Genomic DNA, 21,617 nt, shown 5'->3' with positions numbered 1-21,617 from the left:
CACAGTGGCTATTTTCTTAAATTAACTGCAATATTAATTTTTTGAAATGTCATATTAATCCGCGGAATGTCCGTGCGCGAAGAGAAAATGACGTAAATATCTAAAAATATAACGTGACACATAAAGTGATGACGCTACGCCCATGCTGTTCACATACTGTGACGTCACATTCGACGCCATGCCGCGCAGGCGTACTGGTTGCCATGCAACTTTGGACGCTTCACAAACATAATACACTGACGTATTGCTGTGAATGGTACACTCACGGAATCCCGACATCTGCCATCGCTCCGTAATTTCTGTGAACTGAGGACATACTGCATCATTTCTTGGTGTCGGTTACATCTTTAAAGGTAAGAAATAGTCACAAGGAAGTAGAAATATGAGGAGATCGTGTCAAAAATGACACAAGTATTCGATATCTTGCAACTGAGGAAACGCCTGTCGATCGGTTTCGCACGTTCACGCGTACCACCGCTCCAGCGATAAACATAAATTGATTGATCGCAAAACACAGTATCTGTATATTTGTGTATATATTCTATGAGGGCCCCTTGAATATTTTGGTGCATAGAAACCAACCACCACTGCTACGTGTGACAAATTTGGGAGTTATTTTATGCAAAGTGGAGAGAATAACACATTTGAGTTGTTTAGAACACACAGTCTATTAAACACCTGTTAGCGAGCTGCGTCTGGCATCACATTTTGTGAATGTTATGATAAACAACGGGTGGGCTTGGCAATTCATAAGAGCGACGGTCTATAAATTACCAGACATTTGTTTATTTTACGTGCCCATACCACCAAAGCCTTATGTAAGTATAGTATTATATTTGTGTTGAAACAGTATTAGACAAGAACAAAGTTTAAAGTCCGATATTAACACGGTATAAAAGAACAAACACTAACTAGACAAGAATTTGAATATAAGTCCAAAACTTCCAAAAACATGAACACGAGATGGTTGATATAACTTATAAGCAAACTTAATGTTTTAAAAAAGAATACACATTATGTAAACCAACAACACCAGCAAACGAGGATTTTATGAAATAAATATTGTGAATGAAGCCTGAAGGGCACTTGTACAACAAGTTGCTTTAACCACTCCACTCCACTCAAAGTGCTTTCACCGCACTCATTGTGAATTTGTATGGCTTCAGTCACCGCATTCACCAACGCGCTTGTATTGATCGGTGTCAACCATCATCGCGTACATCGTGTATATATATATCTATGTATGATAGCGTGTTTTTATTTCAGAAGGGAATTAACATGTACATGCTAACATTTTAAAAAGATAAAATCTGCTGGCGTTCCCAAGGAATTTTACTGTTTTCCACACCAAATTATGTTACTACTCAATCTGATTAAAATCTGATGTTAGATAGGCTGGTTTTCCTGTATTTACCTTTATTCCATCGTTATTGCGTCACTGTGTGACTGTGGAAATGACATCGCTACCGATTTTATAAGAATATCGCCAATCCCTATAATAACGTCATTGTTCTGTATTAGGACCGTCATAGACAAGAATAAAACCATTTAGGAAAGGAATAACAGTTTACAAGCGACTGTGGTACTACTGCTAGCTATCAGTGGAACATGGACAAGTTTTACAAGATTTCATCCCTCTGTTACCAGGGTTACTAGCCTGTTTACATCGCGATCTGTGATTTTGCGGCGTTCGGTCTATGCAAAAACACAGATCGCAGTGTATGAACAGGCTACCAGGGTCCCTTTACCAAAAACATGGATTGTTGTCATCACTATTCATAAAACCTGACCACTTGTAGCCACTAGACATGTGTTTACAGATAGATTACAATTGTATAGTAGTGATAATGCCAAGCTATCTAGTATGTCAATCACCAGATTGTCACATCAAATTAGATTAACACAGTCTCAATTATAAAGTTCAATGTTGAATGGGGGTACTTGAACTTTTGATAACTTTAAAAGTTTATCTTACATGTAAATTGGATTTAAAATACAGTAACCCCAGCAAACATAATGATTGTGCCAATGATTTTAAAACAAAAATTTACAATTTAATGAGTATTAATTGAAGAATTCAGCTGTTTAGAATAATTTCAAAATATAGTTTAGTGGTCTGAGATATAACCAAACGAAAAATTGAGGCATGATTATTTAAAATGTTTATTGGGTATATAAAAAAAGCTGTTGTACCATAATTTATAGATGTGTGCCAGGGGTAGTGATTGTATTGTAGCCTTGGATCTTGAGCACAGTATTAGGGAAGTGTGGCATTATTAAATTATTAGCAGTATTAATCTAATTTAATTTGGCCTTTTTTATAGAATATTTCAGGATGTCATCCGGAAGTCGTCTCCCGTGGGGAAGAAAAAATCCTCATGTTAGTGCCAGTTATGGACCAGATACTGACCTTATGAAATTCTATTCCACAATATATTCCACAAAATATGGCTGGGATAACTATGATCCAAGGTTTGGAAAACATGTAGGAACCGGATATCAGTCTAATTTCAGACCAGGAGTTTATTATACTAAACGACTTGATGACTTGGACAATCCATCTATGGGGTGAGTCAGAATACATGTATTAATTAATCTCTGGGAAGAAATGGCATCTACAAAAATATCCTGGCCCATAATTTTCTTGAAGTGAACATAAACATTCAAATTACATGTATGGCTTCATTTCAAACTTTTCATATTCTACATTCTTGCATGACAGAGTATAATTTTTCAGCTAATGCAACAAAAAACTATAAAACATCTTGACGGTGACCACCGGTGTGTCTTGGAGGGTGTCGTCAAGAAGCTGTGATTTACGACAATGATATTCTTGTAACTTACTTGTCATTTTGTCTTATTGAAATTAATTTTTTTGCTTTCATTTTAATATTACAGACGAATTGTGAGTGATAACTACCATTCCATAACAACTAAACACTATAGACCAGCACAAGATTCCGATGGCAAAGATCCACTTCCATGGAATCTTTATCAACCCGGAAGTGGATTTGTACGACAAGTTCCCATCACTACACCAACAGTCAAAGGGGTAGGTATATAGTTTTACATAAATAAAAAGTCAGTAAAAGGAATAGACTGTAAGATATGTCGTGACGTTCCACCCTCACCGGCCTCCTCTCACTATAGAGAATAGTGGTCTGAGCCCAAATGCATATAAACTCAACGTTTGCCACTTTAACATAAATTAGTATGAATTGAATGAAACTTGTTATGCCAAAGGGTATTTATTGTCAGAATCAATTGTGCATATAAACTGAGTGGTGAACTTTGTAAAAATTGAATGTTGGGATACTAAAAGAACTTAAAAAGATTTGCTAAATCCCACCCTAAGGTGGTACAAACGAGTTATAATATAATGGGTCCTGAAGCTATACGTACAATGGGTTGTGGTCATATACAGCAAACAATACAAACAAAGGACTTTTTTTAAGCAAAGTGCTTCAGTCTGAATTAACACTTAGTATATTGTCTGGAAGTGTTTTGAAGACTTGCTCTTTTACTGGTGAAGCAAGTGTCACAAGTTTGATTCCATTTTTTATATAAAATGTCTTTATTTAAGACCCTGTCTTTTCTCACAAGAATTGTCAGGTGTTTCTGTCGTTCTCTGCTGTCTGCAAGTTTTGTTTTTAAAGATTCTAACATTTTAAAAGAGTCGTTTTTATACACATTGTCATGCGGTACATTTTTTCTGTAGAAATGTGTGGACAAACAGCTTGAATCATTGACCATATTGCATTGCGTCTGTGCATACTGTTTCAAAAATATTGATTGAAATATATAGAACAAGAATATAAGTAAAGTTGTTTTATTAAATTCAATGTTATTTTTTATTTTACATCATTATCAGTAACATTTTAATACTAGTCCCCTTTTAAAATATGAATTAATAATGAGTCTTGAAAAGTAAGATGCCAACCATTTTTCTTAGAACTTGTATATTTATTAATTTATTTGTTAATCAATTTCTGTCCAACAGGTTAAAGAAGTGTACGTAGATACACGTAACCATGGACTAGGGGTAACTGCCAGTGGTGTTTTACCAAAACATAAAGCCAGACTACACACTATACAACCCAAAGACCCAGTTGAGCTAGAAAACCATGGACATGTAAGTATAAATATTATCAATATATTATTTTTGTATTGATTATGTATAGGGACCAGTTTCTTTATAGTTAAGCAAATATTGACGTAAGCAAAAATTAATCAAAATTTGTAATCTCCTTATTTATATACTTGTATTTACATACTTCATTCTAAATTTAATTCATGTTGACTTAAAAGTAATAAATAATACAATATATGTTTAACAGCCATACTTTTTTGTTTGCATGTAATATTAAGGACTATATTCTATTCAACTGTGTTCCATGGGAAGAGGACATCATTTTCTATTTTATTTGTACTCTGTGAAATAAATTATAGAATGTACAAATGTAATTACAAAATATAGTAATTAGCAAGTAATTGTAATTAAAATGTCTTTTTTTTTGTTCTTGTTATTGTTGTTGATTTTTTTAAGTATTTTTTTATTCAAACAAAATGCCAAACTCTAGGTGATTACTATATTCACTATTTTTTTGCTGGAGATGATGTATAATATTATATTAAATATGAAATGATTAGAAATATGTATTTTCAATCATGGGAAAGACCAACATGAAGTCTCATTTTTAGAGACTAGATACTAAGAAAATGGGGAAGTGACTACAGTGATACGGAATGAATAGTGAATACTCAATGTCCTGTAAAACATTGAACACATTTATAGTGGAGGTTTGACTATATGCAAGCCAGTAGTATTTGTTGCTATGACTACATATCATAGTGAAATGATAATCATGGTATTTGTGTAGTGTCTCCATGCTGTTGTTGGAATGTGTAATATTACACATTGTATTAGGTACTCAGAGACAATATTACAGTCACCAAGCAATGAAAAAATGCTAAATACATATGTATGCATGCACTGAATAAGATTGGTGGAAAAACTGCCCATTCTTTACTGAATAAATTTTACAAAATGTTACTAAGAAATGAAATTATTACATACATTTCAGAATGAATGACAGTGTGTTACCGAAATTCTGCTATTATGATGTTATCATAAATAATGCCATCTATAGATATAGAGTGAACAAGACTGACAGTTTGCAGTCAAAAGCTCTCAGTTTTAATATTACATTATGTGTATTGGTTAAAATTTTAGTACTCAGTTATTTAGTGTTTCGAAATAGGGAACTTGCAAACCCGCCATGTTGAATGTTGCATCATGGGAAATGTGATAATAAATGCTAATCAATTAGTATTGTAAACAATGTTGATACATTGTTTGTAACCATAAATAATCAATTCATATTTACCCTGACCATTGTGGGAGGTTAATTTTATCAGTAGCTCCAGATTAGGTATTACAATAACCACAGATAATCCCATAGTCCTTTGCATCTGAGCATGCTCAGTCTGGGTTGCAAGTTCCCTATTGCCACCACTCTGTGCCCAAGTAATAGACGACCATTATAGTCACAGTATTTGCAATGTTTTCAGCTACTCGTTACTTACTTTACTCATTACAGTTTAGCTCACACTGCAAATACTTGTGCAAATACCATGAGTGCACCACACTGTCATTTAGACATCATGGGGTTCACTATAGTCCCTAACAAGTATACAATTGGCATACTCTATAATGTGTTTTTTTTCCAATACAGGGGCCAAGGTTTATGTCAACAGAGACACATGAAAGATTCAAAGGCCTTCCACATGCAAAACGTAAGTCATCCTTGAAAGTTAATGTAGTTTTATTGGTTTGCATATCAAATGATTTAATTACTAACAAAACCGATTAAAACCGATTTAACTTACAAATAATTATAAACTAAAAAAGTTACTGTAGAAATTTGCATTTAAAGAATGCATATGCAACTTACACAAATAACAAGTTTGAAAAAGACACTAATGCTTTGATGAATTACAAATATAATTTATGCTTTAAAAAGTTTAATGTATGCATGCTACAATTGATATTTTCCATATCTGATGAAATATTTTTATCAACTAGTGAGTGTGTTTATTATGGTGATTTTGACTAATATTGATATTCATATATTCACAATGTTTTGCTGTGTTTGCTTTTTAACTTGCATGATTTTTGCCATTTCACAATTTATATATGCATGTTGATAAAAGTTGCCTGTTTATTGCTTTGCTGTTCCTTGCTGCACGATATACGGATTCACTTGACTTGCATGTTGGTTTGTGATCACAACCACCTCACTTGAAAATCACGTTTGTTGTTACTTCACGGTGTTACTTACACCCTCAGTGCATGGTAAGCAGTGTTTTTAATTTGTTTGATGAGATTATTTATTAAAACAGTTCCTGTAGTAAATATAGTTTATTTAAAAAACTGACATTTTGAGCAAATTGTACACTCTTTGTCGATATGAAGTATAGTAGTATGAGTTATTTATTATAGTGACTTGTTAATATACAGTTACAAATGACCAATAAAAAGAACAGAAAGTTAATACATCACCCAGCCCATCAGGCTTATTTGTCACTATGAATTACAGAAATGGGAAAACGCTGAAGATGAATACAATAGCAGTTTAATCGCTGACAAGATTCAAAAAAGATATTTTGAACATGTACATGTGTGTAATCATAACCATAACATATTGATGGAGAATACATTGTTTATGAATGGTTCTGAGAATCAATAGGACAGTACAATACAATATTACTTTGAAATGGTAAATAGGAAATGAATATGATGTTTCAATCCGTCTAATATGTACACTCTTGCAATTTACATGTTAACTATATCATATATTTATTTGTTAATAATATTTACAATAGTAGACATGATGTTTCATATTACAAATATTTAATAGAGACGATAATTGAATTATAAATGTTTTATTTGACAGTGAATGTTCAACATAAATCTGTTGGAGGGAATGAAGATACTGGATTCACTCATGCCTATAATATTGAACCAATTACATTCCATCCTGGTTCACCTCATAAACTTGACAAACCAGTAAGTATAATGAATGAGTCGAAAGTGAGAGGATGAGGTCTTGAGTAACTATAATTAGATGATATTTGCCAATATTTTTCTTTGTTCAGTCTGAAAATACTCGTGGCCTGAAGGATTACTATCTCAGTAATTTTTCATTGCGTAAAAAAACCCCAAAACATTACTTTCTGTTATGCAATATAGTCCTATGGGAAGCAAAATTATTGTAACTGTAAGGCAGCTATATTTCTCCTAGCCCAGAGACTTTGATATCTGACTTGAAAATGTTATTTGCCAGTCAAGCCAGTACTTCAAGTCACACAGCCAAGTCTCTAGGCTGTATATTTCTACTCCCTAACTGTATCATTCAACAGTTGTATTTGGCATGAGTTATATCATTGCCATAATCTAATACATTCATGTTTATTTATTCATTTGTCTTTTTTTTGTAACTTTTTAGGGTTGGTTCACAGACAGACCTACTGGTAGAAGTATAATGAAAACACACTATTTACCATCTGAATATTCACATGTACGTACACAAATAGTACTTTTTATAAATATTTCATCAAAACCTTCAGTCAAATTGTTGTTTTTCTGTGTGTGGAATATTTTTCAATAAACAAAATTGTAGTATAAAGGATTGTCCTTCAGAAAAAGAAATTAGCAAAAACAAAATGGTGTTGTAAATATATTTAGACATGAAGTCAAGTACGGTGAAAGTGATGTGTGGTGGGGTATTTTATTAGTATATTTACAACTTTGAGAATTCACCAATAATTCAAGAAATATTAAATTGGCTCAACTATTCTGCATCACTAAACACTTCTAGTTATGAAGTTCACAGATAAGGCAGATGATGAACCGTAACTAAAACAAAATATCAATAAAACTTTGATTATACTTTTGTTTTGAGTACAAACAATGTAATGAATACTTCAATACACATGTAGATCATTAACCAGATGAGTGTCATTGTCTGTCTTGCATTCACCAATGACATATTTTAATTTTATTTCAGGGAGATGAGCGTCTTCCAATTGTAACAGACAGAGCGACAAAGGACACTGGCTTCACTCGTGAAGTCGCTAAACCATTGTATGTTAATAGAGTACCACATGAAGTAAGTGTTATTGTTATATTCTAACCATAATGTTATCACTTTTACAGAATATTTTAATGGAATCTTTCTCATTTATTGGATTACACTGACTTTACATGTAACAAGCCTGGCAGTAAAATGACACTTTTTACCACATTTGGCTTGCATTAATTCTTTTGGCATTTTTGATGCCAGTAAAACACAATTCTTATTTGTAGACAGAAGTGTACTGTTTGCATACTTCAAAGTGATGATGTAAGTTCTGTGGGCTTCATCAAGTTCAATCCCTGTACAGTCAGGTTCACATATGTTATCATCTTGTGACTAATAGTTATTCTTTGTGCTTTTACTCCTGTACAATCAAATACATGTAGATGTATTACAAACTGTTCTTATTGAAGTTTACATATAACATTTCATGCACACTATCAATGTATGTAGTTTGTTTGTGTAATGACCAATCTTAATTTGAACTATCTTAATTTTGGTGATGATCAAACAGCAATTTTTTTTTTAATTTGTAGCACAAAACATTGTGTGAGACGTAAAAAATATTGTGTTACCTAAATGAAACTATAGTCTTTCTGGTTTAGTAGTAGAGTTTGAAATTCTTGTATTTAATTCATATTTTCATAAATATGTAGAATTGTATTTGGAGGATAAATCACTGTATTTTTATGCAAATGTGAAATGAAATTCTTTAAAATTTATATTCTATTTTTTCATCACACTGCATTTTATGCAAAGGTGAAATGAAATTCCTTAAAATTTATATTCTCTTTTCTTTTCAGGCCTACACAAAATTACATGATGTTCCTGAAGCAGCCCGAGGTCAAATAAAACAGAATGATCCCACAGAGTACTTGAATATGACTAACCCAGATAACCACTCATCAATAGCAATGAAAGCATTCCAAGGACAACAAAGACCTTCACCCAGTGAAACAGACAGACTTGCCAAAACTGCAATTGGACTCAAGGTACATCAGGTTACCCTCTATCCAAAAATGACATCATGCTTTTGGTTTTTTTGTTTAATATTTGACAGTAATCCACGTATCATGATGAAGAACAGTTGTCTTTATTTTGACAATCAAACTGCAATTTGTTTCTTTCATCTACGCATTGGTATTTGCTCTCGCAAGTAAAATGCATGTCATTCCATGTTATTTTGAAAACATTCATGATTTTTTGGCAATTTGGTTTACTTTATCTAATTCAAACATTACATTGACTGCCTAATTCTGTCCAAAATAAAGAAATATTTTTGTGCATTTCCAACTGAATAAGGTGGTCTCTACATTAAATTGTTTTATAAAACGTTTTTCTTTCGTGGCCATCCTCATATTAGCTCTCAGAACTATGTCATTCTTTGGCACCTTTTTGGAAATTTTTGAGACTTTATTTATATTTTATATATTTCTTGTGTTTGTTATCTTGTAGGAGACAAGTGGTTATAGTAGTAACCAAGACAAAGACTCATCCTATGGAATTGATGATCCTAAGAGGTGGCTAACACACTATGACACAAGGTAAATCTACAAAATTTCTACTCACAGAGTCATTCAATTTCTTGGAAATGAATCCCAAATCTTTGTCTCATCAGCATTGTACTCAGTCTGTAAGGTACGCCATGACGGGGCACCCTCAAACATCAGGCAACCCCTAAGAGGAGGCCGGTGAGGGCGAAACGTCACGACGTACCTTAAAGTCTACATTGTACTAAAATGGGTTATTGTCATGTGTCTGAGTAATACTACTTTACAAAATTATATATATTTTCAAAAGTTAAAACAAAAATGTAAATACATTGTTCACCTCTTTTTAATTCCTAGGTACTGGAATATGAACCCCAAGGGTAAAGCAAGAGCTGGACGAACTTTTGGGACAGTCCATGATCAGTTACCTGACGGATTCACACGCAGCACTAATGTACATTCTTACGGTCCAGAACTTGATTCAACAGCTGAACTTAGAAATCTACATCCATACGTAGCAAGGTAAGCAGAGATATGATTGAAATTCAATTCTCATTATTGCTTTTTATTTCAAAAGAAGCAAAAATGTTTGGCAATTTTGAGTTATTTTACTTCAAATTCATTTTCATTAATTCACAAAATATTTCAAATCTCAAAATCAAATCGGTTAATATTTACAAAAATACACAAACATCTCCCGAGAAACCATGGTATAATTGCTTTAAGTTTTTAATAGTGCAAGAGGTGAATATACAATTAAACAAAGTTAGCAGCTTCACATCTCTTGAACTAAATGGTCACACAATCCTGAGGACAGCTGTGAGAACAAAAAAGAAGCTCCTAACATTGTTTATTTCCCATAATGCCTTGCCCCAGTGTGCAGCCTCCTCTAAGCCAGATTTGCTAATTATTAACCTTACTTAGATTCAGTAACATATAGAGGTTGCATGATGCAGAGTTGATGAAAAGGACTTCTCTTGGTCATTAAGCATAACGAAATAAAGCTGATGTAATCAGCCTTATGTTTGGTCTATTTATCTGAAGGTAATAAGCACTCAGGAGTCGTGAATATTCATAGTTCATCTAATACATGTACTTTAATATGCTAAAACACATGAAACAACAGCTAGTGTAACACTGCAAGAACAATTCAATTTGGTGTTTCTTGACAATTGAGCAAAATTTATGTGATGTGAAAAATCATGAAATGATTCCAGAACCGAAGTTTTTGAAACTACCTTTATTTCCTGGCATGGCGTTCTCCTTTAACAAGGAATATGACAAGAAGATTGCATCAATTGAAATTAGAATGCTATATTCATGAGAGTTCAGTAATACAACATCATAATAAATTTGTATCTTTGTTCTTTGTTTTTTAGGAGTATAAAAGCAACAGACACCTTCCATGACGACCACACACACGATAACAAGAAACATGTTACATTTAGCCGTTCTGTGACTGTTGCCTAGGAAACAGATCAGTTATCACGAAAAGGAGCTGAGAGAGAGAAAAGACAACATTTACCAAGAGAAGTAACTTGATCACATTGCCTATGCTATCATGTTCCAAAATTGTGAACTATGTCCATGTATAATGATTGAATAGATCCTAAAACAGATTATGTATGCAATTACTCTAGGAGTCGTATATATTGATAAAAATTTATTATTATTTAAATTCCGTCCAGTTTATCAATATGTTTACAGCACATTTTGTGTCAAACAGATACATTCCTTGCATAAATACAAAAAATTGCTCAGATGTTATGTTTCTCACAGTTCAGTTTTTATTTTTAAAAACGTTCTGAAACGCTTTAAATAAATTAAGTTCTTCAATTCCACGATGTATAATATTGATTGAAAGATATACTTTTCATGTATTGTAAATTTGTGTGTTTATGGTCAAGTATTTTACATATGCTGTGCTACTGTTGTGCTGCTGACTTTGTAATACACCTTTTTTGATAAATTGCGCCCCCTAGTGATGTACTATAGTTATGTTTGTTTGAGGGTCAAGGGTCAAACATTAAAAATTATCCAAAAATTCCATGAAGTATAAGTTCTGAAATGCAAATAATGTGTAATCCATAATTTAGTTGACCATTTTTAAGATAACGTGACACTGTTGCAAATGCATTCACCATTGTTATAATGGACCTATTGTTTGTTCCAAGATGTATTACACGCTGTCCTACACAACGCCATGTATTTTGTACGCATCAAGAGTTTGGCACACATTACTCAGACAAATGGTTGTTGGTTGTTGACCGTGCGTTGGTGTTACATGTTAAAATTTTGTGCTCATTCTAGTGGCATTTGCACTGACAGTGCAATACCAAAAACATTATTGCATACCTGTATGCAAATGATATGCAAACGATGGCCTGCTCATTCCCTTGCATTTAAAATTGTGTGACTTCACTATGAAAACCATAGAAATTTGCTGCTTCCGATTAACATATGCAATAATAACAAAACCCAATGTTGTGTGGATACAAGTGTGGGTACTCACATTGTCGCAAACCATGGCCTCTTTTACGGTACCGTCCAACATGCGCCGTCAACAAATAACGTTCGTTATTTTGCAGTGTCATGGAAGAAATAACAGCTCTGGTTTGCGAGAATGGGGTACTCAGGGCTATTTGCACTCGTGTTTGCTGTGTTTTCTACTTCACTTTCACTTGCTACACACATGAAATTACAACCACAGAGAACGCTGCAAGCACTCATGTAAATACCCCAAGTATGCCACGCTTGCACTCAAGCATCATAGGGTTTTATGATTATATTATGTGTTTTGATATCAGAGAACCGTCCAGTATACGTAAAACACACCTTTGTCACAATTAACTTCAGACTTTTATGTTTCAAGGTGGTAATATGAATGAGAAATAGGTATTTATTTTGGACTTTTCACTTATAATCACAAACAAACACAAATAATTAAACCATTTATGCTATGTAACATTTCAACCCACGCATGACTGAACATTTCATAGTGATTATCAGTTTTAACAACTTGTTTGCAACTATTAATTTTTTTAATTATTACAAACACAGACTTAGTCAAATTGCTTTTCATCAAGTATAATAGTAAAGTGTGATTATGAATTGAAAATCCAAAATAATTACCTTTCTCATCTATTTAATATTGGTAAGTGGTGTCCCTTCCTTCGCTATTTTTGGGGCGTGATTTACGGGAAAGGAAAAAATGAAGTATTAACATGGGAATAAGGACAAAACCATTAATTGTCTGTGTATTACATGTAGGCTGCCATGATGTGTATATTATTTTTATTTTCATTTTTCTATCTGTAGGAAACACCCACCAGTTTCAATAATCTGTGTGAAAATAAACAATAAATTTTGTGATATTATGTTTTATCTGTAATGTCTGGTGTGATTGTTCATTTTGTATAAAATTCAACTATCATCATTTTCTAGATGTGGAATATGAGAGAGAGAGAGAGAGAGAGAGAGAGAGAGAGAGAGAGAGAGAGAGAGAGAGAGAGAGAGAGAGAGAGAGAGAGAGAGAGAGAGAGAGAGAGGGGGGGGGAGGGAGAGAGAGGGATTGAAACTTTGTTGATTTTGATAAGTTCACCTTGCCATTGAAGGTCTATATCTTTACGTAAAATTTCGATTACTTCATTGAATAACAACATGGTCGAACTAGTCTATTTGTGGGGGTTTTCTAAAAAGTGATTGGTAAGGTAGAAGAGTAAACGGCCACTAGAGAAATGCCAGGCGTGATAGGAGTAAAGTGACATCAAAATGACTAGATTCTAGCTAAAGGCATGTTACAAGAAACAAACATGTTTGGTTTTTTTAATTTTCTCGTGGTAAAATAATCTATTGCTTAATATACTCAGTGATTTATGATGTTTAATTTAACCCAAGGCTTACAATTACTAAATGTCAGTAATTTAATTTTCATTATCTGGACTTTAAATCAAATAATTATCTAAACTTAGAAATAATAAAAATACAAAATGTAATATCATTCGTCGACTAGACTTCTGCTGCTTCACAAGTTCTTATCAAAAGGGTATTGCATTACTCACAACGCCAGTTTAACGACGTATAACCGTCACTCAATAATTTAACCTGGTTTCTACATGGTAAGGCTGAGTCATTTTGCTATTATAAACGTACCAAAATTCTTTCATAAATAAATAAATGTCGTTCATGCAGGAGTTATTAATGCAACAACACCCCTTACTGTACACTTAAGACCTTATAGAATTTATTTTCCAATAACTAACTGAAATTGGAATTAGCTTGGCGTTCCCGTTCTTCATAATTAGGAAACACAAAATAAAAGTTTTGAAAATTTTAACATCTGGCCCCATGCCCCTTTAATGTGTTCAAATATACAGAAAGTCAATCTTTAGAAACGTGCACAATTGGAAGGTGGGTACAAGGTCAAGGTTAAGTTATGTAGTAGTATATAATTGATATTAATTGGATGCCTGTCTTATTAATAAATAAACACAATGGTAATGAATACTGACATTTGTAATACCAGTTACTGTAGGATCAAAGAATTCGTTATTCTAAATCAACATAACCAACATTTATTAACCGACACGCAATTATTGACAGCAATTAAATTCCTGTCAATTCTGTTCTTCAAGGCGGAAATTGTCTTGCAATTGATATAACTTATTAAAGCTAAGTACACGTTAGTTGTTGCTCATAAAAGGACGTGGAATAGATGAAATCATCACTTTCTGATCGCAGAGCATAGGAAACATACACAAGGTAAGGTAGAACTTAATGCATTCATTCCATGTACACGTCATTTATCTAACACTTACAGGTGTATATATAGTCTGTATATGTAAAATGTATATGTGCTGGAGTAAACAGTGCTCAATACATATATATGTAGAGTGGTATACATAACTAATAATATATATATATATATATATATATATATGTCCTTCCGTATACGCCTTTCCGTTCGTTCGTTCGTTCGTTCGTCCATCTGCATGTCTTTCTCTTTTAAGTATCTGCCTCTCCCCCTCCATGTCTGTCTTTCCATTAGTCTATCCCATAGTGCCAACGTCTCTCTCTCTCTCTCTCTCTCTCTCTCTCTCTCTCTCTCTCTCTCTCTCTCTCTCTCTCTCTCGCTCTCTCTCTCTCTCTCTCTCTCTCTCTCTCTCTCTCTCTCTCTCTCTCTCTCTCTCTCTCTCTCTCTCTCATAAACAGAATTCGAACATGTTACTTTCTTACTGTCACATGCAGTGGGATGGATCTCTAAATACAAACTGACTGTCCACGTAAGTGTCATGTACATTTTCCATGTGGTGGATTAACCCAATGGTCAAGTATTTCAAACCTTGCGAAATTGTAATTCAATTAATTCTTTTTTTTCTAGAGAAATGAAGAAATCCTGGGTTGTCGGTTTGTTAGTTATCACATTTGCATTGATAACAACGATGTGCATCGACACAACGGAGGCATTTCGCTTCAGTACAGGAAAGAGAGAATCTCTCATCAAAGCAGAGAATCCATTCCGTAAGAATTTTATTCATGCGTTTGCATTATACAGAACCTCTTATTAATTTCCAGACCACAGTATTTTACTTTATAGACCTAACTACTAAAATAGTTTGTCTTCTATTCAGGGGTTGGAAGAGATAGAAGTAGTATAAACTATTATGAATCTAGAATAGTTTTGCATCTGTCTTTACTGGAGCACGGTTACCTAATTTCAACTTGAAAACATCTTAAAAGAATTTAAAAAACTCCTTAAAATCAACTTGAAAAGTACTGTAATAAATTCAAAATGACAGTAAAGTTGGAGTACGAAGTATCTTACAACATTTTTTCTCACTATTTCACGAGGAACGTATATTGTTGTCAAAATCCTTATGTTACCTATCATTATTGAAGTCTAAAATGTAGCCTTCAATCTCTCCTAGGTAAGGAAACGATGGATTCTAGACGCTTTGAACGGGAAACTCGTCGACGTTTCAATGAACAGACATAAAGGATCGATAGGTCTAAGGTCGTCAACTTTGAAGAAGAGAGTCTCTGAAGATTAATATACATTTGGCCTATCTAATATTACTCCTGATTATTATTATTATTATTATACAACTATTTCTCACTAAAATTCGTAATTTGCTATTATAATAAGCTTATAGGATTGCGTGAAATTTAAAGTGTCCAGAAGAAATCCTTTTATATTAGTCCAGTTTGCTGTCTCTTATTAACATTATTCCTATGAAGAAGAACACTCCTCGACAAGTGAACTAAGTCTTGAACAATTACATCATTTCTCATCAAGAATACTACTACGTATTCATTTATTATTTTCATGTAAGGAACACAGCTCTGACAGAGTTATATTGTTTAAGAATTGTAATTTTAATAGTCTTCTACTTTTTTCCACTATCTCACAAAAAGAAACAGTCAATAATGAAACAAAATTATCTTGATCATTGGTGGAGAGTCTGTGTCTTAATCTTGTTTTAACACACTATGTGCCGACCGGCCAGTAGCTCCATGCAGCAAGTTGCTTGTTCACGTTTTGATCAACTGTGAGGGTTGTATATTACATTTTGTTTTTCAAGATTTCTACCAGTTTCTCCAATCATAGCTCAGGCCAGAACAATACATCTCCACTCGTGTTCTGCATACACAATGCCATGCGTCTGGACCTAGATGAATGGAGTGTACTCTTGCAATAATTTGAGGTCGCATCTATAGATTACTTTCATGCCTTTGTATAAGACTCCATCTTGGACTATAAGTTCATCCACGAAGTTCCAGTATTCAAGAATACACCACTCTCTCTGTTAGTGTGTGTAGCGAAAATAAAGATTGGCTGACTGACTGACTGACTGACTGACTGACTGACTGACTGACTGATTGATTGATTGATTGATTGATTGACTGACTGACTGATTGATTGATTGATTGATTGGTTGGTTGGTTGATTGATTGATTAATTGATTGATTGATTGATCGATCGATTACATGACTTGTAAAACATCTACGTAGTTCTAATATCACGAACACTAAGCTTACAGGCGTGACATGTGAAACCTCAAGAACAACAGTACATGATATGTACATATGAAAAACTATTATGATTTCAAAATAACGGACATGTGAAAAGCCTAGCCTACACTATTTCTTATCAACAACTACACTAAGAACACATAAAACGAAAACAACAGGACCTATGCACTAAAAACTGCCCATTTCCAAAGCACTTCCACTATAAAAAGCGCTTCACTAGCTCCTGTAACATACAGTATATACGTATACAATGATATAGTGCAGCCGCACGACATGTTGGCGTTCCCTATACGCATTGCGCGGGGTTAAGGGTCAAAGGGAAAATCCCCAGCTGCAGCTGTAGCAGACGACACACGTACATGTACACAGTTTGAAGGGTCAACTGTCCTGTCCACAAACTATCTGTTCTTATTACTGAAATTGGTAAGTATACCTCTTTCTATAATCTACTAGTCAACTCAGTCATCAAATAAGAAATGGCTAATATATTTTTGAAAAAATATTTCTGTTTACGGAATCAAAAAAGTGATATTTTGAGTAACATTGTAAGTTTGTTATGACTCGATTTTGCCTTTTGAGTCTGCCAGGACGGCTGATTGCCAAAATTTCGCTTTGTTATTTTTTTTAATTTCTTGTACTCAAAAATACAAGAAAAAACGAGAAACCGTTCAGGAATAGTACGTACATTTGACATATCAACGTACAACTTCAGCGCGCGTTGTGTCATTTACACGGTAAGTTACGCTGACCACAGCAGTATGTCGACGCGTATCAAATCATGGTCCATAAACCACAGGCGGATCCAGAGTGGCGGCTTTTTATCGAGACGCTAATTCCAGACGGCTGGGTATTGATGTTTTTATCGTTACAGCTATTACTAGTAGGTCATTTTACGCAAATTTCAATGTTTCTCGAAAAGTGCAGCTTGAATTTAAATCATTAAATGTAATGGGCGTCTAGCAAATTTCGGCACCTGAACTCTAATGCGACTTTGACATAGCATTACATGTAATAATAATTTAATTGATTCAGTCCTTTAAAATTCACGCTGCCCGACGCGCCTGTGGCAAGTAAACTTTGCCCCCGCAAAAGTGAAAACATCAATCTGTTCGCCCGGCGGACAAGTGAACTTCAATTTACGGACCCTGACATTTTAGAACAGTTGACGTATTCTAGACAAAATCACACTTCAACAGGGAAAGAAATTAGTGAGAGTGACATATTTGTAATTAGAACTTTTTAAATACATGTTGCGAAACTACTTCTAGTTATTAGTGCAACTGATATTATGATATAGGTATTACTGGTAGCTCAGACTACAACGAACTGAGCTGGTAGTCACGGTTGTGTCAACGTTAACCTTGCAAGGGCAGATCGAATAACTCTCCCATAGCAAAGCAAAACTTTTAGCTACGCAATGTTAGCAATTATAAGAAAGTATTGAGATTGAAATTACTGTCATGAGCTTTCGTTGGTTACACGTTAGTTGGTATTTTGGCAGAATCAGGAGAACTCGATAAGTCGTACGTATAAGCTTGAGGTTATCGCGTACGATACCAGTACTGACTCACGGGACAGTGAACTACAGTGGACTCGTGCTTCGCGCACTCGACTCGCACCCTCTATCGGTGAATTTAGCCAGCTCCTGTGGTCTGACTGTCGTGCCCCAGTCCAAGTATTTGTACTCCAGAGTATGGCATCGATGCTTCCACACTGTCTCTCATGTCGAAATGTCATTAGGTTTTCAAATAATATTCCTTTCGCGTTTTTTAAATACAGTTAACAATGAAATACCACAAGTGAAGTTTAAATCTGTTATAATAGATTTAAACTTCACTTGTGGTATATTTCTATTAGTTTTCCATCGTGTCACTTTGACCATTGCCATACCCACGGTGGAACTCCGGTAAATAAAAGAACTCTCAACTGTATACTGTATTGTTAAAGTACTGTATTAGACTTACTGTATATACAGTTCTTCTTTGTCAGGGAATTATCATAAATATGAGCACATGGATACAACCATTGGTTTACTTTGTGATATTGATTCCTCGGAAGAAATAGCAGCTCTGGTTTGCGAATGCCATTTTTCTGAGAACATAAATGTCTAAATCGTGACCAATTGCGGCAAAATACTTCCGGTCACAGTCCTTATTTTATGTCAATCGTTCGATAACAGCCACACTTTGTGTGATATATGTTTTACTTGTCATGTAACATCAATAAAAGACATAACCATCTCCTTTGGAGTTTACATGTTTGGCTATTAAATTTGTACTATCAAACAACTCTGCTGAAGACCAAATTTGTTAGCCTTTTACAATTTATTGACTCGACAGTGAAGTGTCGACATTTATTTGCCTTAAAATTGGCAATCTGTAAAATCATCTCTTTAGAGAGGAAACAGGCATATACAAAGTGCTTAAAAAGAAATAAAGTTTCACAAGTTTGTCTTTTTGAATATAAGATAAATATAAAGTTAAATATAAAGTTATTCAATATATATATATATATATATATATATATATATATATATATATATATATATATATATATATATATATATTGATACTCACCAAGTTATATATATATATATATATATATATATATATATATATATATATATATATATATATATATATATATATATATATATATATATATCTGTGTATGTTATGTTATATATATTTTAATCACATAACATAGATTCACTGAAAATTTGTAAAATACCAATAATTAGATATTGTACATATGTTTATCTATACATAGTATAGTAATAAGTTCAAATCGTTATTCATTGGGGCAATGATTTTTGGGTGCGGACCCAACAATCAATGTGATTGAATATATTGCACCATACTATGTGTATCACTTCAGTATACGTTTACACAGGTAGTTCAATACTGTGCAGGATGTATGATATTACGATTAAATAAGTCATTATACCTAAGAAAAACAGTTTCAAAAACACTTCACGTACTTGTACAGCTTTATTTGACGTTATAAGTTATATGTAAATGCCAGGTTTGGGTTCAGTGGATTGGAAAAAATGGTTTGATACAAGGTCTGCGTAGTCCTCATACAAGTGTCAGTCTCGGGTCTCCTATCATATCTTACCGTATTTTATAAGTAACCCATGCTGTTGAAATAATTTGACATAAAGCAGTAAAATTGGAATTTGTCGGAAGGTCACATTTTATGCAACACACCCGCTTGAGTTCATCCTGCCCACCCACCCCACCCCCGCCCCTCCACAACCACCAGTAATTATTGAAGCTTCCCTAAGGAGCTACATAAAATAAATGGGAAGCATTCCTACATCACAATTAAACCTGGTTAGTAGTCACATCTGGAATCTTGAACCCCAAAGGGAATCGAGGATAGAGATATGTTTCCACCAATGTATAACCAATCGATCCCTGAAAGAATTCAAATTTGAATAAAGACATTGATGTACTCTGTAACAATGATAAGATGCTCACAAAAAGTGCATTCATCCACTGAATCTCATACTTATCACTCAGTCAGGCAACACTGAATTTAGCTTTTACCATTAAAATGTCCAAGCTGTCGGCATTTATTCCTTGTGGTAGAGAATTCCAGGGTTAATGAGCAGACTGTGAGGAAGTAGTTATTCTACACGTTTGTAATTTTAAGTTGTAAGAAATTGAAGTATATCAGGAAATCAAACAAGCTATCATCATGATCGCACAGGGGTGGTGATTTTCTGCTGACCAAATATCCATTTTTATTGCACTATAGTATACGTAGGGCTACAGAAATACTTTTTTTTTACACAAGTGACTTAAAACGATATTCCATGTTTACAATATGGACAATAAATGTATTTTTCTTTCTACTCACAGGTGATTTAATACTGATCAGGTTTTACAATATAACAAGTAAGTCAAAGTTTTTTTTATTTTTTTTTAAGCATTCCAATTGTAGCTAGCGCAGTTTTGAGCTTAGAGTTATTAAACCTATGTCTTAAAAATTGGATTATTATATCCTTACACATGTGAACATATGACAACCACGTGACACGCGAGTACAAGTGTGGCGTACTTGGGATATTTGCACGAGTGCTTGCAGTGTTCTCAGCGGCCATACTTTCACTCGCTATGCTCGCGAAAGTGCAGCATAAAACACTACAAGCTCGAGTGCAAGTACTGCCCCCCCCCCCAGTATCCACACTGCAACTTTACAGCAGCATAGGATATGTACATGTTATGAATTACATAATGTGTTTATCCGAAACAGCACATTTCCGTAATTTTAAATGATACTGTGATCATACACTTTCGTGTACAATGAACAATTGTGTCCTCATTTGCATATCATTTGCATACAGGTATGCAATAATGTTTTCGGTATTGCACTGCATTGCAAATTCCACTTGTATGCGAGTGCATGGTAAAAATAATCACTGGTGCATATGCATAATTGATAAAACCACTATAAGTGTTCACTCTACAGTGGGTTCAATTGCGTCAAATTTAACTTACCTTAGTACTAGACTAGTGTGCTCTTGATTTGTATACGACGGGCCAAAGCTTCAAAGTTTGGGCGATCGTCTCGTGACCATTGCCAGCAGTCAAGCATGATATTGTATCTTTAAGGGAAATTAAAAGTGTAAACGTTTGAAAGATTTGTACTCAATACAACGAATGCATGCATACCGGTCTGTGTGTGTCTGTACACGCGCCTTTCCATACGTTTACATATGTCTTTGGCGGAGATCGGGCGAGTTTTCTGGCGCTTTTACGGATTGAATTTTAATTTGGATAAGATGACCTCATATATCTACCTACAAATAAAATGTTAATATTTTTGTCCTCTTTTCATGCATATGTAATATCATTTTCACATTATTATAGTAATTGTCTAGGTATGTTAGTATGTATTTCCTCAAATCTATCTGTCAAAACATCTAAATGTACCTAAGAGGTGGAGTGTT

The 21,617-nt window shown here is 34.0% G+C and overlaps 1 protein-coding gene and 1 long non-coding RNA gene across 2 annotated transcripts; both read left to right on the top strand.

The window, feature by feature from the left end:
* The first annotated feature begins 223 nt into the window (after positions 1-223).
* LOC144452882 (stabilizer of axonemal microtubules 4-like) lies at positions 224-13,012 on the top strand. Its single transcript, XM_078144081.1, has 12 exons — positions 224-353; positions 2,325-2,568; positions 2,899-3,052; positions 4,001-4,132; positions 5,736-5,796; positions 6,957-7,069; positions 7,509-7,580; positions 8,070-8,171; positions 8,942-9,130; positions 9,594-9,682; positions 9,986-10,150; positions 11,008-13,012. Exons 2-12 carry the CDS (start codon positions 2,336-2,338, stop codon positions 11,096-11,098), a joined length of 1,401 nt encoding a protein of 466 aa, XP_078000207.1. The 5' UTR covers positions 224-353; positions 2,325-2,335; the 3' UTR covers positions 11,099-13,012.
* A 1,322-nt stretch (positions 13,013-14,334) lies between these two features.
* LOC144452597 (uncharacterized) lies at positions 14,335-15,832 on the top strand. Its single transcript, XR_013482358.1, has 3 exons — positions 14,335-14,389; positions 15,009-15,148; positions 15,556-15,832. It is a non-coding gene; the product is annotated as an uncharacterized LOC144452597 (long non-coding RNA).
* The last annotated feature ends 5,785 nt before the right edge of the window (positions 15,833-21,617 follow it).

This window comes from Glandiceps talaboti, chromosome 23, assembly GCF_964340395.1.
Source record: "Glandiceps talaboti chromosome 23, keGlaTala1.1, whole genome shotgun sequence".
NCBI classification, from domain to species: Eukaryota; Metazoa; Hemichordata; class Enteropneusta; family Spengelidae; genus Glandiceps; species Glandiceps talaboti.
The sequence above is the reverse complement of the archived record's forward strand: the minus strand, read 5'-3'. Positions and strand labels throughout refer to the sequence as shown.